Below are 21,905 nucleotides of genomic sequence, written 5' to 3'. Positions count from 1 at the left end.
GTATCCAGCGGTGAGAGGCCGACGCGCTGCCGTCTGAGCCACGGAGGCTCCATTATTTCTTTATAAATTAGGCTTAGACTATTACGGATTTGAACTTTGTGTTGGGCGAAGGCCTGTTTAGTTCAATAAATACTACTACTACTACTACTACTACTACTTTGTTATGGCAGGGGAAAATCTTTTAAAGACACCACTCTGTGTGGGAGTTGGATTTCCACCAACTAAAAACCCCTGCCCTCTTCACTCAGACCATTCTGGAACTGCTTGTCGGCATGACATCAGAATGGAGTGATGTATATTATTAAGTTCTTCCTTTCTCTTCTTTCTCCTTCATCCCCATAATGCTTGTCGCCAATGCCTTTACTGTGTTCCAGGCAAACGGGCTCTCTAACATAATCTGAACCAGATTCCCTGGCGTGAGTTGTCGGCCAAGTTGTTGGCAGGCTTTCCTCCGTTCTTCTTCCCATCGAACACAGTAGAAAAAATTGTGTTCTACTGTATCCCTTTCAGAACAGTACCGACAACCATCTCCCTGCGTCTTTCCCATCTTCATGGCGTATACGCCGAATCTTCCATGTCCTGTCAGGATCTGCGACAGATAGTAATCTACCTGCCGATGTCTACATTTAAGCCAGTCTCCTATGTTGGGTATTAGCTTTTTTGTCCATTGGCCAACATCGGTTGTGCCATCCCATCGGTCTTGCCAGTATAGTAAGAGTTGATTCCTTGAGGCTTTCTTTTCTTCCGCAGATATAGTTGCACCCCTTTCATGCCAAAGTTTTCTCTCTACAACGAGGAGGTCAATGGGAATACTGGCAGCTACAACTTGTAAAGCTGCTGTCGAAACAGTTCGATATGCACAGGTAACTCTGAGCAGCATTTTCCTCTGTACTCTTTCCATAGCTCTTCGGTGAATCTTCCTCCTGAGTGCATTGTGCCAGATAGGTGCAGCATAAAGTAAAATTGAATATACTTCAGAGCACATAATCTGTCTCTCAACTGTTCTTGGCCCCCCGATGTTAGACATAAGTCTGGCTAATGCCGATGCCTTCTTCTCTGCCTTTTGGGTTACTGCCTTCACATGTGCACAAAATGTGCAATTCCTGTCAATAAGAACTCCAAGGTATCGTACAGACTTTCCTGGGATTATCACTGTATCATTTAATAAGAAACGGACATTTTTCCAATTCCTGGAACCTTTCAAAATTACAGCCTCAGTCTTATGTGGAGCCAATCTCAACTTATTATTTACCATCCAAAGGTTAACTCGTCTCAGTGATTCATTTACTCGAAAGGTCAGTTCTTCTACATTCTCTGCTATTACCACTATTGCAAGGTCATCTGCATAACCAATAGATGTTGTCCCTTTTGTCAGCTGCAGGCGTAAGACACCATCATATAGAATGTTCCACAAGGTGGGTCCTAGGACAGATCCCTGTGGAACGCCAGCACTCATTTCAAGATCTTCTAAATCATGAAATCGTATTCTTCGTCCTTTGAAGTACTTAACGATTATTTGTTGTAGATACTGAGAAATGTTCATCCTATGAAGTTCTCTCAAAATAATGCTCCAAGAAGCAGTGTTAAAAGCATTTTTGACATCTAGCGTTATCAAGGCAGCCCATTTCTCACTGCTTTCTGCCTGTATTTGAATCACCCTCTCAATAGCTTGGGTTGTGGTTCTACCCTTTCTAAATCCAAACTGGTTCGAAGAAAGTCCTCCCTGTTGTTCAAATTCTTTCTCCAGTCTAGTTTTAATCAATCCTTCGTAAAGTTTGCACAAGGTGTTTAATAAGCAAAGTGGCCTGAATGCTGATGGATCTAATGATAGTTTCCCTGCCCTCAATAACAGCACTAGCTTGGCTACTTTCCACTCATCGGGGAATTCACGCTTTTTTAATAAATCATTGAAGACTGATAAGATCCAACCAGGTGCCACCTCAACTGCATACTTGATGGCTTCTGGTGGGATTCCATCTACACCTGGTGCCTTACCAGTCTTCATATTGCGTGCTACCTCTTGTAACTCAACCACAGTGAACGGTTCTGCAACACAAAAATCTGATACCGTTTTAAGTCTGTCATTAGTACAAGGAAACAACTCCATTGCTATGGCTTTCCTTCTATCAGCTGGGAGCTGAACTGGTACCCTGTTGATTATTCGGCTGGTCACTATCTTATATCCCGCTCCCCAGATATCACTGTCTAGATCTTCGCATAGCTTTTGCCAGAGATTTCTCTTAGAATCCTTTATTAGCTTCATTAGTTGCCTCTTATGGTCAGCTTCTAATTGTATTAAGTTGACCTGGCTGATTTTTTTCCTAGATCTTGTAAGAATTCGTCTCTTGCGATTGCAGTCTTTCCTTTGCATGTCCATTTCATTGTTCCACCAGTAAGGGACTCGTGTTTTATATTTTGTTGATCCCCTCAATCGGCTGGTCCTACAAGCATCCTTAAGAGCAGTAGTTACATCTTTTAGAGTATGTTGCACTGTATCTACAGTTTGTGACATCCACTCGATTGCAATTTTAAAAGTTTCCCAATTATAGTTCCACACCGTTTTCGTGATATCATTAAGCTTCTTTGATCCCTTAACTTGAAAGTAAATAAAACGATGGTCGCTGAGAGATTCATCTTCTATAACTTCCCAGTCAACAATGAATGATGCTATACCCTGCGTTGAGCAGGTGACGTCTATGAAAGACTCTGAGTTCCCTCTGGAAAAAGTTGGTAAGATTCCAGTGTTATGAACCACCAAGTCTAGGGTCGCTATCCATTCTGCCCAATATTCTCCCCTACGATCTGCAGTTGGTGCCCCCCACAGAGGCGACTTGACATTTAGGTCTCCGAGAATGATAGATTCAATACCTGACGCCATGCAGTCCTGAACTATTGCATCTACTTCAGCTTTGAAAATATCAAAAGGGATGTTAGGAGAGATATAACAACAATAAATCTGATATTGCTGAAGTTGAATACACAAATATCCTTCTTCTGCCCTTATGCTTAGCACCTCCAACTTATCATTTAAAAAATATGCAGCTACATCACATCTTTTGTCCATGAACCAACCACCTTCGGCTACTCGCCTTCTGTTTGGCTCGCTAACAAGCACTAAGTCTACTTTCTTTTCCAAGGCTGTCGCATACATGATGTCATGACTGTCGGATTTCCTCATGAGATTCGCCTGCAGTATGTCCATTATTTGTCGTTTAAATTCAACTTCCTTGCCCCTAATATTAGCTTCCTGTAAGTAGGGCATTTCATTTGATCTGAGCGGTGGCCCTCCACTTGGCACATGGTGCAAAACGAAATGTTCCCACAATCCTTCGCCAAATGGCCTTCTTGTCCACAATCTAGACAGCTCCGTGACCGGTCATCCTTAACGCCGCAGTGTGGCGCTTTATGTCCAAATCCAAGACATTTAAAACACCTTGCAACTGTAACTTTTTCCTTCACCATACAGGTTGCCCATCCCACATTTATTATCTTTTTCTTTAACAGTATTTTCGATGGTTCCGTTAGCAATATTACGGTAGCATTCAGATTTCCGAACCTCCCCGGTCTTACGGACGTAATATTTATCTGAGATTCTTCGACAGCAGCTTCTAAGGAGAGTGCTGCTCTGAGATAGTTTTCATTTAAATCCGGATCCATACCGTACACTAGAATTGTTATCTCCTTCCTTTTTGTTGAAACCTCTATTTCCTTGACGTTTTCAGTTATCTCAGGTTGTAATACGTCAGCCTTTCCTTTTTCTTCTACAGTAAGTATAAGGTCATCCTTTGCTGTTTTCCTTATTCGTTTTATTTTAACGCCAATTTTTTCGATGTTTACTCCTTCCTTTACTGTTTTAAGCAATTCGGCGTACGTTTTTTCCCGCAGCTTTGCACGTAACTGTTTCCTGAGTATTATCATCTAAAGATTTCTTTTTCGATGTTAATCCCACAGAAACAGCCTGTTTTACCTGCGGTTTACCCGATTCCAAGCACACTATTTCAATATCACTCTTACGAAACATCCATTCCAAGATTTTCCTTATATAATTCCGATCAAGGGTATCCGGGATAGTTATCAGCACCTTCTTTCTTACATGAGTCTCAATTATCTCTCTACTACTACTACTACTACTACTACTACTACTACTACTACTACTACTACTACTAATCGTTGTCCCTGGTATGGGGCTACAATTTCGTCCCTATTATTTCGTAGGGCACCATTTTAGTTCATTGTTGCTTTCTCTTAGCAGCCACTGATGCGCCATGTTTCCGTTTCCTCCTGATGAAGGAAGGAAAGGAACTTTTCGAGAGCGCGTTCAGTGTATTTATATAGTTTATGCTCGACGATGCCGAAATATAAATATTGCCAGAATACTGAATCTTCATGAGGCTCATTATAGTTCAAGTTTCATTATGATACAGGTTCTCCACCAATCAGAGTTCAGATTTTCATTATGATACAAGTCTTTGACCAGTTAGGTAAGGATAGCATCGCACCTGCGCTTAACGCACTAGCTTCGCACGTCTGAGCCACTCAGCTCGGCAAGGAATATTTTTCTTTATTACGGAATTCATGAAATATAATAGCATCAAATATAATTGCATCAATACAAGGTAAATCTTATTACAACTTAATATTTCTATACTGGGTTTTTCATTTCCCGATACTCCGGGATCGAGTCCCGGCTGCCGCTTATGTGACAGTCCGCCGGTTCGACCCTTGGGGAGGTCTGTATACACGGCAACTGATTCTCATGCCCCTTTCTTCGAGCGCCTTCTGCATTCGCCTAGCTAATTTTGCGCGTTATCCCTGGATTATTCGCACAAGACGATATCTGCAACATAATAATGGTGTAGGGGATCATTGCCTTCCTCTTCTCCGGAGGCCCCGGGTTCGATTTCTGGAGAGTTCAAGAATTTCAATTCTGCACTAGGGCTGCAGCGGAATTCACTCATCGTTGTGAGACCAAATGAGTAGCTGTTTGAAATGAGGACCAAGTCCTGAGAGCCTGATAATGTTGTCACATGACACTACTCTCTCCCATATGGGTGGGGTGGTAAAAAAACATCCACGGTAGCCCCTGCCTGTTGTAAGAGCCAACTAAGAGAGGCCACAGGGGCTTTATTTCTTGGGGCCTTAGGGTGGCGACCACGGGGCCCTTAGCTGATTCCTGATATTGCTTCACTTAGCCTACTTGTGTCAGGCTCTTCACTTTCATCTGTCCTATCCGACCTTCCTTGGTCGACTCTTGTTCTTTTCCAACACCGACTGTATTACGTGCGGAGGCTTAGGGAATCTTTCGTTTTCTGGGCTGAGTGGCTCAGACGGTTGAGGCGCTGGCCTTCTGACCCAAACTTGGCAGGTTCGATCCTGGCTCAGTCCGGTGATATTTGAAGGTGCTCAAATACCTCAGCCTCGTGTCGGTAGATTTACTGGCACGTAAAATAACTCCTGCGGGAGAAAATTCCGGCACCTCGGCGTCTCCGAAAACCGGAAAAGTAGTTAGTGAGACGTAAAGCAAATAGCATTATTAAATCTTTCGTTTTCACGTCATTTGTGGCCCATTTCTTTCTTTTGCTGACACCCTCATTTTTTCGAAGTGACGGGCCCGTTCCAAAATTTCCCCTCTGATTGCTGATAATGGAGGATGGTTTCCCAGATGTACTGCCCCTTACAAGAGTAGTATTTGTTGTTGTTGTTGTTGTTGTTGTTTCAGTATGTATCGAAACGTAAAGAGGGGACGTCTTGAGGCGTGACAGCCGACTGTTATCGTTAGTGGTTTCTGAAAGAGGCCGGGTAGCGAATAGTGTGGCCGACATAATCAGTGGATATGAACTGCGCTGAATATGCATGGCGTGAATTCAAGAGAATAGTTATTTCTCCACAATCCTAATGCCCCTGCCAACTGCTATCCGAAAGTGGAATAATCTGCCCCAAAATAAGTTTGTTTCCTTGGTTCTGACTATAATCGTCATGTTCAAGCATACCTCAGGGTCCGAGGTGGTTATATGCGGTGTTGATCTGTCACACAATGAACGATAATTTTGTGTACAAAATCCCACATTACCAAATTTGTGCTTTCGTTGCGTTTCTGTTGCTTTGTTTGCAGCTAATTTCTATTTTTCGTTGTATGTACTCTTCGTAATGTATTATGTACGTACATAAACATAGCAAAATATAAACTGCATTAAAGCAGAAGATACAAACATAGTTTGTCATAGTATTGTGGCATTTAAAATTAATCCATAAGAGAGAGAGAGAGAATACACCTGATAGCCGCCTCTGATAGGGAATAGAAAGATGGGCCTCTTAATCTCTTCATAATTATGAGCAATATTTATTTTAATCTGTTATTTGGATTACGCGATGAGCTCTTTGTTCTGTAATAATCATCTAAATCTGAAGCTCAGACAGAGATTAATGAAGTGCTACATCTGGCCAGTGCTGTTATATGGAGCAGAAACATGGACCTTAAAAGCCGCAAGTATCAAACGACTTGCAGCCTTTGAAATGCGGTTGCACAGAAGAATGCTTAGAATACCCTGGACAGATATGATAACAAACGATGAAGTCCTAAGGAGAGCTAGGACAAAGCAAGAACTAATAATAACTATAAAAGTTCGCAAAACAGCTTATCTAGGCCACATATTAAGAGGAAACAAATATGGCCTCATAAAACTCATTCTCCAAGGTAAAATAGAGGGCAAACGGCGAGTTGGCAGACCAGAGATAACATGGTTACACAACATCAAACAGTGGACCGGTATTGAGACAACTGAGAGACTCTTCCGACTAGCAGAAGACAGAAAAACTTTCTCCAGAGTAATCGCCGACGTCTAGGCAACCGGATATGGCACTTGAAGAAGAAGATTTGGATTACGCAGGGATTGATTCATAACTCAAGATTAAAAATGCCAACCATCAAGCAGGTTGTCTCTTTCAGATTTTATTTGAAAAAGAAAATCCAATAGATAGATTTCAAGTCAGAAATTACAGATGGTATCGAACAATTGGATAATCGTGTCCGGGATTTTGCCTATTCTTAAGAAGTTCAGCGTCTCCTTAGGAATTATCCCCTCTAGCGCCAGTCATAATGCCTTCCCATTCTGTAATTTCATACTTTTAATGTAAATTTCTCTTATAAACTAATGTTGTGACATTAGCACCTATTCACTCCCCCTTTTCTTCTGGGCCCTTATGTGAGCTCTAAATTGCGTACTCTTAGGATAATATAGTACCAACGGAGGGCCAATGACCTAGATATTAGGTCCTGTTAATGAAGGACCTATATCTATGAACATAGAAAAATGGGGTGTGTTAAACATTTTTCCCTCAGCAATGAATACTAAAAGTAAACTTAGTATAACAAACACACTATTCCTTAACGATATGCCTACATGATTTAGAAATCATATAAACTATGCCATTATGTATCATTAATTATTCAAAATGGCGGTGTGTCATGGCCAATATTTTGTCGTTTCCCTGATACTTTCTAAACACATGAATATTTTTCTATGATTATTTTTCATCATGATAATGTTATAGCTACACTAGAATCAGTGAAGACAAGCAAGTATAAATATTTTTGTCATAAAGTTATTTTCAAATAGTCATTTTTTTATTTATTTTTTTATTTTTTTAACTTACTCAGTGAAGCTAGCTCAATATTTGTAGTATATCTTCTTCTCTATGAAATATACATACATGCAAAATTTCATCTTAATATCTTAAAAACTTCCAGAATTATCAGGGAAACAAACTCTACGGGAAATGAACAACAAACTTACCGATAAAGGGCTCGCTTCGGTAACAGGGCTTCAAGTTTTTGGTCATAACTCCGAAACTATTGGAGATATTAACAAAAAGTTTGCACTGTTATAAAATTTCCATCATAAATTTAAAAATAATATAAAAAATCGCATTTTTGGTCGGTCAGAAGTGTTGGTCTCCCCTTAAACAACAACAGTCATCATCATCACCATCATTATCATCATCCTAACATGTCAGATATAAATCATCATCCTAACATGTCAGATATAAAGTTGAAATGCTTTCGACAGGTATCTATATGCAATAATGGAATGGAATTGTTAAAATGGTATTAAAGCGTAAAATAGTGTAAGCTCGAATGTAGATAAATAAAAAATGAAACTATTTTAGCGCTCACTTCTTGTAAGAATAATATAATTTATCATGCACATTTTATGTAAATTTCTTTCCGCTCCAAGAAATTGAATTCCGACCTCCTCCTCCACCCCCGCCGAGCCTGTGTCTGTCGTGTGGACCTCCCTCGCAATTGTGTTGAAAGTATCTTATTGGGCTTGTTGTATCTTGTGTTGCAGGCGACACGAGCAGCAAAAAGAGCGACAGTCAGAACGGCGCGGTGACCAAAGGCGCCTCCTCCACCTCCTCGTCTGCTTCTAACGGCAAGGGTAAGCGAGTCTTGTCTTGGTGTAATGTTTGCTTGCTTCTTCCTTGTGTTCCCTACTCCCTCTTTCTCTTATTCATCTCAGCTTATTTCACGTCTTCAATTTAAATGGCGTTTATCATACACTGCTACACAATCCACAAAGGACGCGCGGTGAATCTGTTGGCTGTACAGATTTAATACATTATCGCTCTTCTTACCTCGCTTATAAGAGACTTGCTAACACATTATGTTGTGATGCAGAGATGCAACAAGAATTATATCAACGTCACTTCCAAGAAATAAATTTAATTCGCATGTCCATGCGCATCCTGTGTATCTGAATGTATTGAACCCATAGGTTATGGGTTCAATATGTATGGGTAGAAATATATAGTCACCCCCGCAAGGATTATTACATAATATGGTAGTTTCAATGCTACTATTCTTACCTAGAAATGATTCTGGAAGGAGATATGTGTTCATTACGCCTGCCAGGGTCCAACGCACCCCCCCCCCCCGGCTAGAAGTATATTTACTTGTATAACCTAAAGTAGTGGTCCATTCAACATTATCCATTGCTTCTGCCAAGCATCACGGGCACTGGCGGACGTTACCAACCACTGCAAAAGAAAAAAACAAAAGAGGTCCGCGAAGTTTGAAAGTGTCATGGCGTCGGACGATAACCTTACATTTTGTCAATTCCTCATTTAATCTTGGGGCTTACGGCAAGAAATAATGGTCATTTATTAACTTTAACGTATTTTTGCACATCCAGCCCCCTTGGGGGCCACACTCCTTTCGAGAGGGTTTATCTATGGCCGCGGCGCATATCGTCCGCACGGCAAGAAAAAATGCATAGCCATATCAATCCAACAACCAACAGTTGGCAGCAGTGCACCTCTACTAACCTCAGCGCTATTAGTGGAAACCTAAGTATTAAACAAAAGACAGGCACTTCGCGTGCGCCACATAGCTGTGCCTCTTGTTACTAACATTACAGGGCGAACTCTACAGTTTTCCGTATGTAATGTATGTTTGTACGTACATAATTTCCGTTAGAACAATATATTTATGTAGAGACACGATTAATCAGCGAATCGATACCACGGGCTAAAACGTTTACACCTGGTGGTCCCTACCGTTTCTATTTTACATCGTCCTTCATCAATTCTTTCATCTTCTTTTTCCCCTACTTGTATCTTATTTCAGCCTCACCATCCTCTTCGCTTCAGATCGCGAATTTGCTTGATTGTACTCAACATTGGTACTCCACACTGTGATGTTCCTTTGTTGCAGTTATATAATGTTTGTTATACCAACTTCCCATGTTGTGCTTACTCGCCATCCTATCCACATTTGTTTAATCACTCACAACACAAAGCTTCACAGAGAGCCTCTCAACAAATCACACTGTACAGCCGCTCCAAGGACCGTCTTCAACATCATTCGCTTCATCTTTACGGGATTTACCTTATTATATAGATCTCGTTACACCTTCCAAAACTCAGTCTGGAGCGATAAGAAACGACAGCTTTGAAACAGAAGCAGCAATCTATAAAGATGTGAGGTAAGGCTGCAAAGAGACATTTGGAAAGGGAATCACGATCCAAGGAGAAAAAGTAAAAACCCTGAGATTTTCCAATTATATTGTTACTTTATATGAGTATGCAGACGATCTGGATACTTTGCTGAATGGTATGGACAGAGTCTTGGGGAAAGATTACGAAGATGAAAATAAATAAGTCCAAAACAAAGTTAATGAAGTACATTCGAACAATGTCAGGTGATGCAGGAAATATTAGATTAGGAAACAAAGTCTTCAAGGAAGTCTATGAATATTTTTACTTGGATAGTAAAATAACTAACGATGGCAGAAGTAAGGAGAACATAAAACGCAGACTAGCACAAGCAAGGAAGGCCTGCCTTAAGAAGAGAAATTTTCTCACATCGAACATCGATATAGGAATTTGAAAGATTTTTTTTAAAGATTTTCATCTGAAGCGTGGCATTGTATGGAAGTGAAACATGGACGATAACTAGCTCAGAGAGAGAGAGAATAGAAGCTTTTGAAATGCGATGTTATAGAAGAATGCTCAAGGTGAAATGGGTAGATCGAATCACGAATGAAGAGATAATGAATCGAATTGGTGAGAAGAGAACGATTTAGCGAAATTTAAAGAGAAGAAGAGACAGAATGATAGGGCACATCTTACGACACCCAGGACTTGTTCAGTTCGTTTTTGAGGGAAATGTAGGTGGTGAGTAAGCCATGGTATGGATATGACAAGCAGATTAGACCTAATGTAGGATGTAGTAGTTACGTAGGAAAACGTTTCATACAGGATAGGGTGGAGTTGAGAGCTGCATAAAACCAGTCTGTAAACTTATGAGTCCAACAACAACAACAACAACAACAACTTATATCTGCCTCCGAACAAAATGAACTTTCAAATTTACTCTCACTTACCTTTTTCCTGACCAATCACAGAACGAAAATATTTAGTGATAGCCTCCTTGATGTACGACATCATTCCTTCCTCAGCATTATGCAGAGGAGGTCAGTGTATAACCTACTGCACCACATAGCGAGCGACTTGTGAACTAGTGAATGATCCTATTTGCAATGTTAATAACACGTAAGTTACTAACGCCACTGTAAAATGTGACTCATTTTCGCTTTATTGCTGACAGCACAAGTCTAGACTAGAAATAAGTTAACTGTTTTACGAACTTTGAAGCTATATTTAACTTTCTTGTGTTAGCTGTCATTACTACTCTGCGTAGGTTTTTCTATACTTGTGCGTTGTTCGGTTGACGTCAGTGCTTCCTTTCAAGCAGAACCTTCCACAGTAATCTCATTCCTGTCACTTTTTTCTTTTATTCCCAGCTCCGCCGTGGTATATTTAGAATTCAGTACATGGGTATGAAACTAGTGCGCTCAACCTCATGATCAATCTAGGTTTTAAACCGATATTTCAGTCAATCAAGCAACCAATCACCATTTAAGGCTGTCACCGCAATGGCAGAGTCCGTATCGCTTATTTACCTGGTCTTCCCTTACGTTATTTCAGAGAGGTCTTTTCGCAGTTTCTTATAATCCTCTTATTTATTACTCCGAACAGTATAACATCATCCTCAATTTTTTTTAAATTTTTCCAATTCATAATTTATCTTCCTATAAACAAACAGGTGCCTGATTTTTTACAACATAATTTTCATATTATGATCTATCTTGTTTCGTAAAACTCCATTCATCTACTACTGTCATTCCACGGCATCTAACCGCTTAATCGAGCACTTCATCTCCTTACTCCGAAGTCTTCCTAGCCCAAAATTTCCAACAGTTATTTTCCAGTTCTCGTATCACGTAGTCCTGGTTTGGACCCCATATACTGGAACCATAGTCTAATTGGGGTCTCAGCAGAGACTTATACGCCCTCTATTTCACCACTGCTAAAGTCAAAAACAAATAAATACTTTATTTCCTTACTACAATCCCAAAATACCCTTAAACTACATGAAGAGATCTCGTTAATAGGATAACACGAATGAAGATCTATTCCCGATTAGGTACTTTCATCATCATCATCATCTGTTTACCATCCAGGTTCGGTTTTTCCCTCGGACTTAGCGAGGGATCCCACCTCTACCGCCTCAAGGGCAGTGTCCTGGAGCTTCAGACTCGTGGTCGGGGGATACAACTGGGGAGGATGACCAGTACCTCGCCCAGGCGGCCTCACCTGCTATGCTGAACAGGGGCCTTGTGGAGGGATGAGAAGATTGGAAGGGATAGGCAAGGAAGAGGGAAGGAAGCGGCCGTGGCCTTAAGTTAGGTACCATCCCGGCATTCGCCTGGAGGAGAAGTGGGAAACCACGGAAAACCACTTCCAGGATGGCTGAGGTGGGAATCGAACCCACCTCTACTCAGTTGACCTCCCGAGGCTGAGTGGACCCCATTCCAGCCCTCGTACCACTTTTCAAATTTCGTGGCAGAGCCGGGACTCGAACTCGGGCCTCCGGGGGTGGCAGCTAATCACGCTAACCACTACACCACAGAGGCGGACTTAGGTACTTTCACTCCGTTTATCCTCATATCATTGTCTGCTGTCCATCTCACAACACATTTTTCAGCAACTCAAAATACTGTAACATATGTATTACTCCATACCAGAGATGCTCACGTGGGGCATTTCGTTCCCCGGGCACACGGACTTATAACCGGCTGGGCAGGCGGACACAGTGACTTTGTGGTTACGCCACAGGCCGTGAAGGTTCGGCGAAGTTCTCCCAGCCCTTCTCGACCACTGCGGCGGTACCCGAGTTTGCAAAGGAGGCAGAAAATAATGAAATAAAGAGGGCAGAAATCCACGCCATCATTTAGCTATTTATTTTGATTGCAGTACCTTGACCGGATACAATAAAGAATTCGGCCAACAACCTCAAATAATTTCAATATTATATTTTGAGATGTGTTTTAGAAACATGTCTAATACGGAGTGAAGGTGGATAAGCTGTCTTGTGGTTGTTTGGGTTTAAATTATCTGATAAACTCGCCAACACTGTAGCCATGCTTACCGAGAATAACATCAGTTAGGTTATTTATTTGAAGCCATACTGTATATCAGATTGGTAGATCCCTGTACATTGTTATTGTAGCCTATTTAAATCTTGGGTAGTAAGTATCTGTGTCCTCGCTCGTGTTGAAACTCACTCGCCATTTAGAGGCTAGCTATTATCATCGGACGCCTGATAAGATTTAAATATTATTTTCTGAGAGTCAGTGAACAGGGAAAGTCACATAACACTACAACACTATGCAAAATAAAGCAGTAAATGAATATTGAATTTTCACGACCGCATTTTAATCGAAACCGACTTTCAACCTATTAGGTCGTAATACGTACATTTATTACGTGTTGAAGAGATACTAAGTACAGAACATAAATGGCCAAACGGACACCAGTGGGATCCGAACCCACAAGCTCCCGATTTCGCGTCGGTTGCTCTACCAATTGACCTATGGTGGCCTAGGCCATCTTTGTTCTGTTGGAAAGGATCTGAGCTACAGGTCTGGCACTGCTGCCATCACACTGTAGAATGCGTTTATGTCTCCCGTTGAGGGCCAAGTCAATGAATATTGAATTTCCATGACCGCATTGTAATCGAAACCGACTTTCAACCTATTAGGTCGTGTTACGTACATTTATTACGTGTTGAAGAGATGTTAAGTACAGAACAAAAATGGCCAACCGGAAACCAGTGTTATCCGAACCCACAACCTCCCGTTTTCTTGCAATTATAGCGTTATTTTTTAATCTGTACCGGAATCATTATTTCGTTGAGTAATGGAGGAGAGCAGCATAGTCACAATCAAACGACACTGCTTCACTTCCCTGCCAATTGTGTTCGCTTTCCGGTTTCACTGTGACGTATCCTTGCTACGTAAGCTGCCCGCAATTACGTCAGACCAGTCCTCAACGGGCGCCCAGCTGAGTAATTCTGCTCTATACAGTATATCATCATCCACAAACGACCTTATCTGTGATTCGACTCCTTAACGTATACTTGAACTTCAGACGGATGTAAACATGGTACACAGGTTACACATTATTATTATTATTATTATTATTATTATTATTATTATTATTATTATTATTATTATTATTATTATTATTATTATTATTATTATTATGGAGATGAAGGGAGAGAGTGTGGGAGTGTTATTCTATGTTATGTTGTGTCCACCCTGTGCATGACTTCTGTGTACTAAATGCCTGCAGTATTCAAGTATCGCTACATCATTGTGCATCTCATGTAATCTGATGTGTGAGTATATTATTCCTATTGAGCATGCCAATCAGTTAAACCCTGTATCTTCTTTAAAATTTTCCAGAGTGAGTTTCTTGTTTGTAAATTTTGAGGCCGCTGTACATACTAGTGAGTGGTATTTATTTTGTTTGCTGTTTCATTGGGGCACACCAAATAAGTTGCGTGAGGTTAAATTTTCTCACCCAAGATATATCTGGAAATATCCTCACAATCAAATGTACTATTTTCAAAATAATTTTACTTACCGAAAGGCTCACCTGTCGCGTCATATAAATACCTCTGTCGCCTGATTAGCCTTCGCTGAAGATCAGATCCAAGTCTCGCAGGGGGAGTAGTTTTCTGAACTGTTACAGATTATTACGCCAGCCAGTCAGGGTCGTGTGAACAACGAAATAAACAATACTTATCTGAGCATAAACTAATGTCTGATAAGAATACAAAATAATAAGCCTAATATTATTTTACTCGAGTATTCATGTTTCGTAGGTCTACAGAAAGAATTTGACAGAGTACCGATGTTCGCCTTGCTGGGGAGACTGTGGGATTAAGGGCACATTATTAAAATCAAACAAAGGCATTTGTATTGACAATTGGACTGGAGTGAGAATTGATGGTAGAATGAGTTCTTGGTTCAAGGTACTTACAGGAGTTAGACGAGGCTGTAATTTTTTAACTTTATTGCTCCTAGTTTACATGGATCATCTCCTGAAAGGTATAAAGTGGCAGGGAGTGATTCAGTTAGGTGGAAATTTAGTAATCAGTCTGGCCTATGCTAACGACTTGGTCTTAATAGCGTATTGTGCCGAAAGCCTGCGGTCTAATATCTTGGAACTTGAAAATAAGTGCAATGAGTATGGTATAAAAATTAGCCTCTCGAAGACTAAATTGATGTCAGTAGGTAAAAAATTCAACAGAATTGAATGTCAGATTAGTGATACAAAGCTAGAACAGGTCGATAATTTCAAGTATTTAGGTTGTGTGTTCTCCCAGGATGGTAATATAGTAAGTGATATCGAATTAAACTAGAGCAAAGTAACAAACCTGAAAGTAGCGAAAATGATTGCTGGTACAAAGAGGTGGGAACAATGACGGGAGGGTAAGGAATGAACTCGATGAATGAAGCTTTATACATAAACCAGCTTCGGTGGTGGGTTCATATGAGGCGAATGGAGGAGGATAGGTTACCTAGGAAAATAATGGACTCTGTTACGGAGGGTAAGAGAAGTATAGAGAGACCAAGACGATGACGGTTAGACTCGAACCATTTAAAGATAAGAGGTATAGAAATAAAGGTGTCCACACAACTAGTTACAAATAGAGGATTGTGGCTGCGATTAGTAAATTCACACAGGCTTGCAAACTGAACGATGAAAACGCATAACGGTCTATAATGAAAATTTATGTATGAGTGTTCATTTATGATTCGAATTTGTCCTTCGCTCGTACTGTCAGGATATTACCTGACGATAAATTTCCAGGCGTTCGAGTTACAAATCGTAATGCGATTCATAAATTAGATGATACATTTTGCGCGACGAGAATTGTTCACGATAAGAAGCGAAGACGGCGATGAACAGTGCCCACACAAGAAAATCTTGATAGATTTAGCCCACCGCGTGAGTATTTCCCCTAACATAACCTCTTAGTTGCCGGCCTGAATGGCTTAGGTAGTAGAGCGCTCGTCTTCTGAGATAACGTTGGCTGGCTCGATCTCGGCTCAGTCTAATGGTGCTTGAATGTGCTGAAATACATCAGCTTCGTGTCGGTAGCTTTACTGGCTCATTAAAAAGAAATCTTCACCGAGCAAGTTGGCTGTGCGGTTAGGGGCGCGCAGCTGTGAGGTTGGGTTCGAACCCCAATGTCGGCAGCCCTGAAAATGGTTTTCCGTGGTTTACCATTTTCACACCAGGCAAATTCGGTTGGATTTTTTTAAATATTCGTGTTCGGCAACTGTTAAATCTAACCGTGCGAATTGGTCGTCCGGTTATGACCGCGTGTTGTGTAGGCGTGGGTTTGCATTCGGGACATTATGGGTTCGAATTCCACCTTTGGCAACTCTAACGATGGTTTTCCGTGGTTTCCCATTTTCACACCAGACAAATCTGGAGCTATACCTTAGTTAAGAACACGACCGCTACCTCCATATTCCTAGTCCTTTCCCATCCTTGCGTCGCAAAAATACCTTCGACTTGTTAGTGCGTCGTTAAACCACTAGGAAAAAGTACTGTTAAATCTTAGCCAACCAAGTTCATCTTAGGAGAGCATGACGTAGTCATGCTAAAGTATGTCGTTCAACTGGTCGTGCGTATTATAATTTGTCGACTGCGTAATCCATCTCAATAGTCAAAATGATACAGCTCTATCACGTGATGAAGCGCTCTGTTTGATGAAAAAATATGTTTGTGTATTAAGTAAGACCGTGTATTCGGGAGATAGTAGGTTCGAACCCCACTGTCGGCAGCCCTGAAGATGGTTTTCCGTGGTTTCCTATTTTCACACCAGGCAAATGCTGGGGCTGTATCTTAATTAAGGCCACGGCCGCTTCCTTCCCAGTCCTCGCCCTTTCATGTCCCATCGTCGCCGTAAGACATATATGTATCGATGCGACGTACAGCCAATAGAAAAAAAAAAAGTAAGACCATAATGTTGTTCGGTAATAGGTTGGAAAGGGACGACTCGATTTTCGTCTTGTTCCCTCTTCGGTGGTGTAGAGGGAGTTACATAAATAGTAGGCGTTACAACAGCTCGTACGTTAAATATGTAAGCAAAACTTTTAGAGTCCACCTCTGTGGTGTAGTGGTTACTGTAATTAGCTGTCACCCCCGGAGGCCCGGGTTCGATTCCCGGCTCTGCCACGAAATTTGAAAAGTGGTATGAGGGCTGGAACGGGGTCCACTTAGCCTCGTGAAGTCAACTGAGGAAAGGGGAGGTTCGATTCCCTCCTCGGCCATCCTGGAAGTGGTTTTCCGTGGTTTCCCACTTCTCCTCTAGGCAAATGCCGGGACGGTACCTAACTTAAGGCCACGGCCGCATACTTCCCTCTTCCTTGTTTATCCCTTCCTATCTTCCCATCCCCCCACAAGGCCCCTGTTTAGCATAGCAGGTGAGGCCGCCTGGGCGAGGTTCTGGTCATCCTCCCCAGTTGTATCCCACGACCCAGAGTCCGAAGCTCCAGGACACTGCCCTTGAGGTGGTAGAGGTGAGATCCTTTGCTGAGTCCTAGGGAAAAACCGGCCCTGGAGGGTAAACAGATTAAGAAGAAGAAGAAGAAATATTTTATAAATATTCTCGTGTGGGAATGTATACAGAAAATAAGACATTGTACCCCGCCTCTACCTGCTTCCCGTCGCTCACTCCTGTCCGTGAGCAAACCTTGATACCCCGAAACAGATGCTAATAATAGGATTGGCTGAATAAAGCATTCCTACTCAAGTCGTTCTCCCAAACCTCAGTCAGATCGGAGACTTACAGTTGGAAGGGTTTCCTTGTGAGTGAGAATGGGCAGACGGACGATTGCGCACGGCAGTCGGATGAATCATACCTCAGTGTGTATGTCCTTGATAAAAATATGCCTCTGCTACTCTTCCTCACTGCTTGCTGTGACTCTGTACAAATCGGTTAATCGCGATGAACGACATTTTGTGCCTAGTTCCACTAAGTCATTTTTTAATAATGAAAGAAATTAAAGGAAAGAATTACCAGATAAGACAACAGGGATTGTACAAAAAAGTTTAAAAAATTGCTGTAATTCCTAGTTTGAGGCGGCAAAAATTAAATAAAAATATATTGTTCTCTCCACAAAGTAAGGGGAAGGAACTGCTCCCAAACCCCGCTAATGGCAGCCATTGTGCATGAGTGACCATACTTCTCAGAATCCGTGAGCGGACTTCACTTTACGGGAAACACACTTGAAACGAAGGCCTGTGTTTCCTGTACACCAAAATGCGTGAAGTTCGTAACTCGTAAGTCTCAGCGAAGTCACCATACTCACACCTGTGTGAGCTATAATTTCCCGCATTGCAATAGATGATTCACCGAGCGCCAATAAAGTGAGCCACTTTTGTAGTCAATTTTTTGCCCAATTAACTTGTATTCAATCACGTTTGACAGCAGCAGTGCCTGTTCGTGTCACAGAATCAATCATCGGGCCAGCCATTAGAATGAATCAATGCGGTGGCAGATGACCCCGACAGGCCGTAAATATGACCGCACACCTGCCCTTCCCGTTCGGCTTGCCCGTCACTTTGAGAATAACAACTGAAATATTCATTATTGTCAAATGTGGCTTTGCAGTAAATATTAACTGCCGAAAGTCCTTACGCTACAGGTGTCACCACTAACTTGCTGTACTTCCAAGGACACCATGGTACAAAGTCTAGTCACTATAAGTGATATTAACATTTATGATTTCACGGCCGGTACTTGTAGACATGGAATGGAATGGCATACGGCGATTATTGCCGGGAGTGTCCGAAGACATGTTCGCTTCGCCAGGTGCAGGTCTTTGAGTTGATTCCCGTTGGCGACCTGCGCGTCGTGATGAGGATGGAATGATGATGAAGAAAACACATACACCCAGCCCCGAGCCAGCGAAATTAACCAATAATGGTCAGAATTCCTTACCCTGCTGGGAATCGAGTCCGGGACCCCTGTGACCAAAGGCCAGCACGCTAACCATTTAGCCATGAAGCCGGACCTTGTAGACATGATGTAGGCTTTGGGGCTTATGCCATGTCAAGAAAGCAAGGTGAAACTCTTCGCGTTTCGCAGTTAACTTTGCTCAGTGTCTTCATAAGGAAATCTCGACTTCTACAATAATGAGGGTTTGAATTTTTTTTTAAAAAACTATCGTTGGAGAATTTTAGTGGTACGCTCATTTATCACCAGGTGGCTCACTGTGCGCTAGCACAGCGCTCCTACCGGGAGCTGACGACAACTTTAAGCCCCAAATGAGATGTTCTATCACACCATGCGTGTTTGAGAAGTATCAGAGAGGACACCAGACGAATAAGGGGCAAATTTGGTAGAAGAAATAGAAACTAATAAGATAAAAGTAACGAAAGCAACCAGGATAGAATAGAACAGAGCTGAAGAATGTAAAGAAAGTATCTGGAGAAAACTAGCAGATGATGGTGTGAGACATCTAATCTACAGTAGGGCTTAATGTTGCCTGTCAGCTCCCGCTGGGAGCGCTGTGCCAGCATACAGCGAGCCACCTGGTAACGAACGAGAGTACCACTACAATTCTCCAACGGTAAGATATTGTTAAATTCAAGCCCACCGAGCTCGATAGCTGCAGTCGCTTAAGTGCGGCCAGTATCCAGTATTCGGGAGATAGTTGGTTCGAAGCCCACTTTCGGCAGCCCTGAAGATGGTTTTCCGTGGTTTCCCATTTTCACACCAGGCAAATGCTGGGGCTGTACCTTAATTAAGGCCACGCACGCTTCCTTCCCAGTCCTAGCCCTTTCCTGTCCGATCGTCGCCATAAGACCTATCTGTATCGGTGCGACGTAAAGCCAATAGCAAAAAGTAATTCAAACCCTCATTATTGTAGAAGTCTTCGTCGTGAACAGTCAAAATTTTCTCCTGAAGACGCGGACCAAAGTTTTCCGAGAAAGTTTCGTCTCGTTTTCTTGACACGGCATAAGCCCAAAAGCCCATTCAAGGCTACAATATAAGAGATACCTTTCGAAAAATTAGAAAAGCATGCCCCTTGGATCTTATTCGACGCTAAACTGTTGGTACTACGGCTTATGCTTACAAAGACTCTTCCCAATCGACCCTCCTCCCGACATCTAGATAAGGGTGCATGCATGAATGCATTAAGGAAGTACTCTACAAGAATGAATTTCTTACATGCAACTTAAATATAACATTTTGCAAAATTATAATTATCTAAATTCAGTCCGACTCGTTGGCTGAATGGTCAGCGTACTGACCTTCGGTTCAGAGGGTCCCGGGTTCGATTCCCGGCCGGGTCGGGAATTTTAATCGCTTCTGATTAATTCTTCTGGCTCGGGGACTGGGTGTTTGTGTCCGTCCCAACACTCTCCTCTTCATATTCACACAACACACTACACTACCAACCACCACAGAAACACGCAATAGTGATTACATCCCTCCATATAGGGTTGGCGTCAGGAAGGGCATCCGGCCGTAAAATAGGGCCAAATCCACATGTGCGACACAGATCGCACCCGCGACCCCACAGGTGTAGGAAAAGCGGTAGGAAAAGAAGAAGATAATTATCTAAATTCAACAAAATATCTTTGTCCACCAATTCTCTTCTCGCTTTGCTTGGGAGGGGGGTTCTGGGTTCTATTGGGTAGGGGGCCTTCTTAGTAACGTAAATCCCTAAACTGAGGGTAACCGATCCAAGGCGGTAGGAGGGACTTCAGATAATGTTAAAGGGTGTAGCGTTTGTTTCCCCATTATAAAGCCGAGACTTCTACTTTGGCACTTGATCCTTGGGTTCCTTCAACCTATATCTTCTTCCTCCAGGCCTTTTTCCTCAAATATTTGGAGTCAGCATTAATAGGGATTTGGCCCAGATTTACGGCCTGATACATTTCCTGACGCCAACCCTATGTTGAGGGATGTTTAATATTGGCAAAGAAGATTCCAGTTAACTTCCTGGTTCACAGAATTGAGATTAACCGTAAATAGTCAATATGGACCAATAAAGGCCAAAAATATGGCCAAGTGTATAGATTAACGTTGAGTGTCATGCTGAATCTTAAAGTGATTGCACAATGTCCTTAAACAAAATGCGTGCTAAATACCACCTCAGTTTTATCATTTGAATAGAAGTGTTAAGTGCATAGGAACACTTTATGGCCTAAGCTCAAGAAATTGTGTGACCTCTGTATTACGTCTTTATGAGTTAGTATTACGTTGAAAGCGGGCTGCAATAATTTGGTTCGAGTTTGTAAACAGTTAGGATGCGGTCGTTTGGCTACTGGCAGAGTGGCGTGGGATGTGTTGCAGGGTGGGCTCTAACGACTTATAAATTCCAGCAGACAGGTGTTCTTGGCATTAAGAAATCTGCATACAGAGTGAAGGTGCCAAAATATTTCTTATTTACTAAACTCATTGCAGTAGGCTCACTACCATGGGAACTCATGTGGGCAAAACTAACAAGTTCGCTAAAGCGTTGTCGCAATTTTCTTTGTTTCTTTGAATGTATTTGCGTGGAAAGTCCAAACTCGTCAAGTTTGTTTATTGATAAAAACAAATAGTCGTCCCTCGGCAGTAAAGCCCAGCCGTCGTCACTTAATTCATCTGCAATTAATAACGGGTATTTCATTAATAAATCCTTAGATACTGAACAAAGGAGATTGTTTATCAAAACATTCATTTGGAGTGTGCTGCTATATGGCTGTGAGCGATGGACTCTCTTGAAGGAGGACGTGAAACGACTAGAGGCAGTGGAAATGAGCTATGGAGGAAGATGTCAAGAAAAAGCTGGATTGAGAAGAAAACTAAAGAAGCAGTGCTTAGGGAAATAAACACCCAGAGACATTTAATAACAGCGATAAAAAAGAGAAAAGCGTCAGTTTTTGGTCACATTCTCCGGCATAATGACTTCATAAAGAACTTGTACGAAGGCAAGGTGATGGGAAAGAGACAGAGGGAAAGCACGGAAGAAGGTCGTTGGAAA

The 21,905-nt window shown here is 41.9% G+C and overlaps 1 protein-coding gene across 1 annotated transcript in view; it reads left to right on the top strand.

Moving 5' to 3' along the window:
- CAP (Cbl-associated protein) overlaps positions 1-21,905 on the top strand; it is an 822,384-nt gene that overhangs the window by 401,394 nt on the left and 399,085 nt on the right. Inside the window, exon 5 of the mRNA XM_068228905.1 lies at positions 8,349-8,438. Coding sequence (XP_068085006.1) covers positions 8,349-8,438 — 90 coding nt within the window. The remainder of the gene's footprint in view (positions 1-8,348; positions 8,439-21,905) is intronic.

Source organism: Anabrus simplex, chromosome 8, assembly GCF_040414725.1.
Source record: "Anabrus simplex isolate iqAnaSimp1 chromosome 8, ASM4041472v1, whole genome shotgun sequence".
Taxonomy (NCBI): Eukaryota; Metazoa; Arthropoda; class Insecta; order Orthoptera; family Tettigoniidae; genus Anabrus; species Anabrus simplex.
Note: the sequence above shows the minus strand (reverse complement) of the source record. Positions and strands in the feature narration are given on the sequence as shown.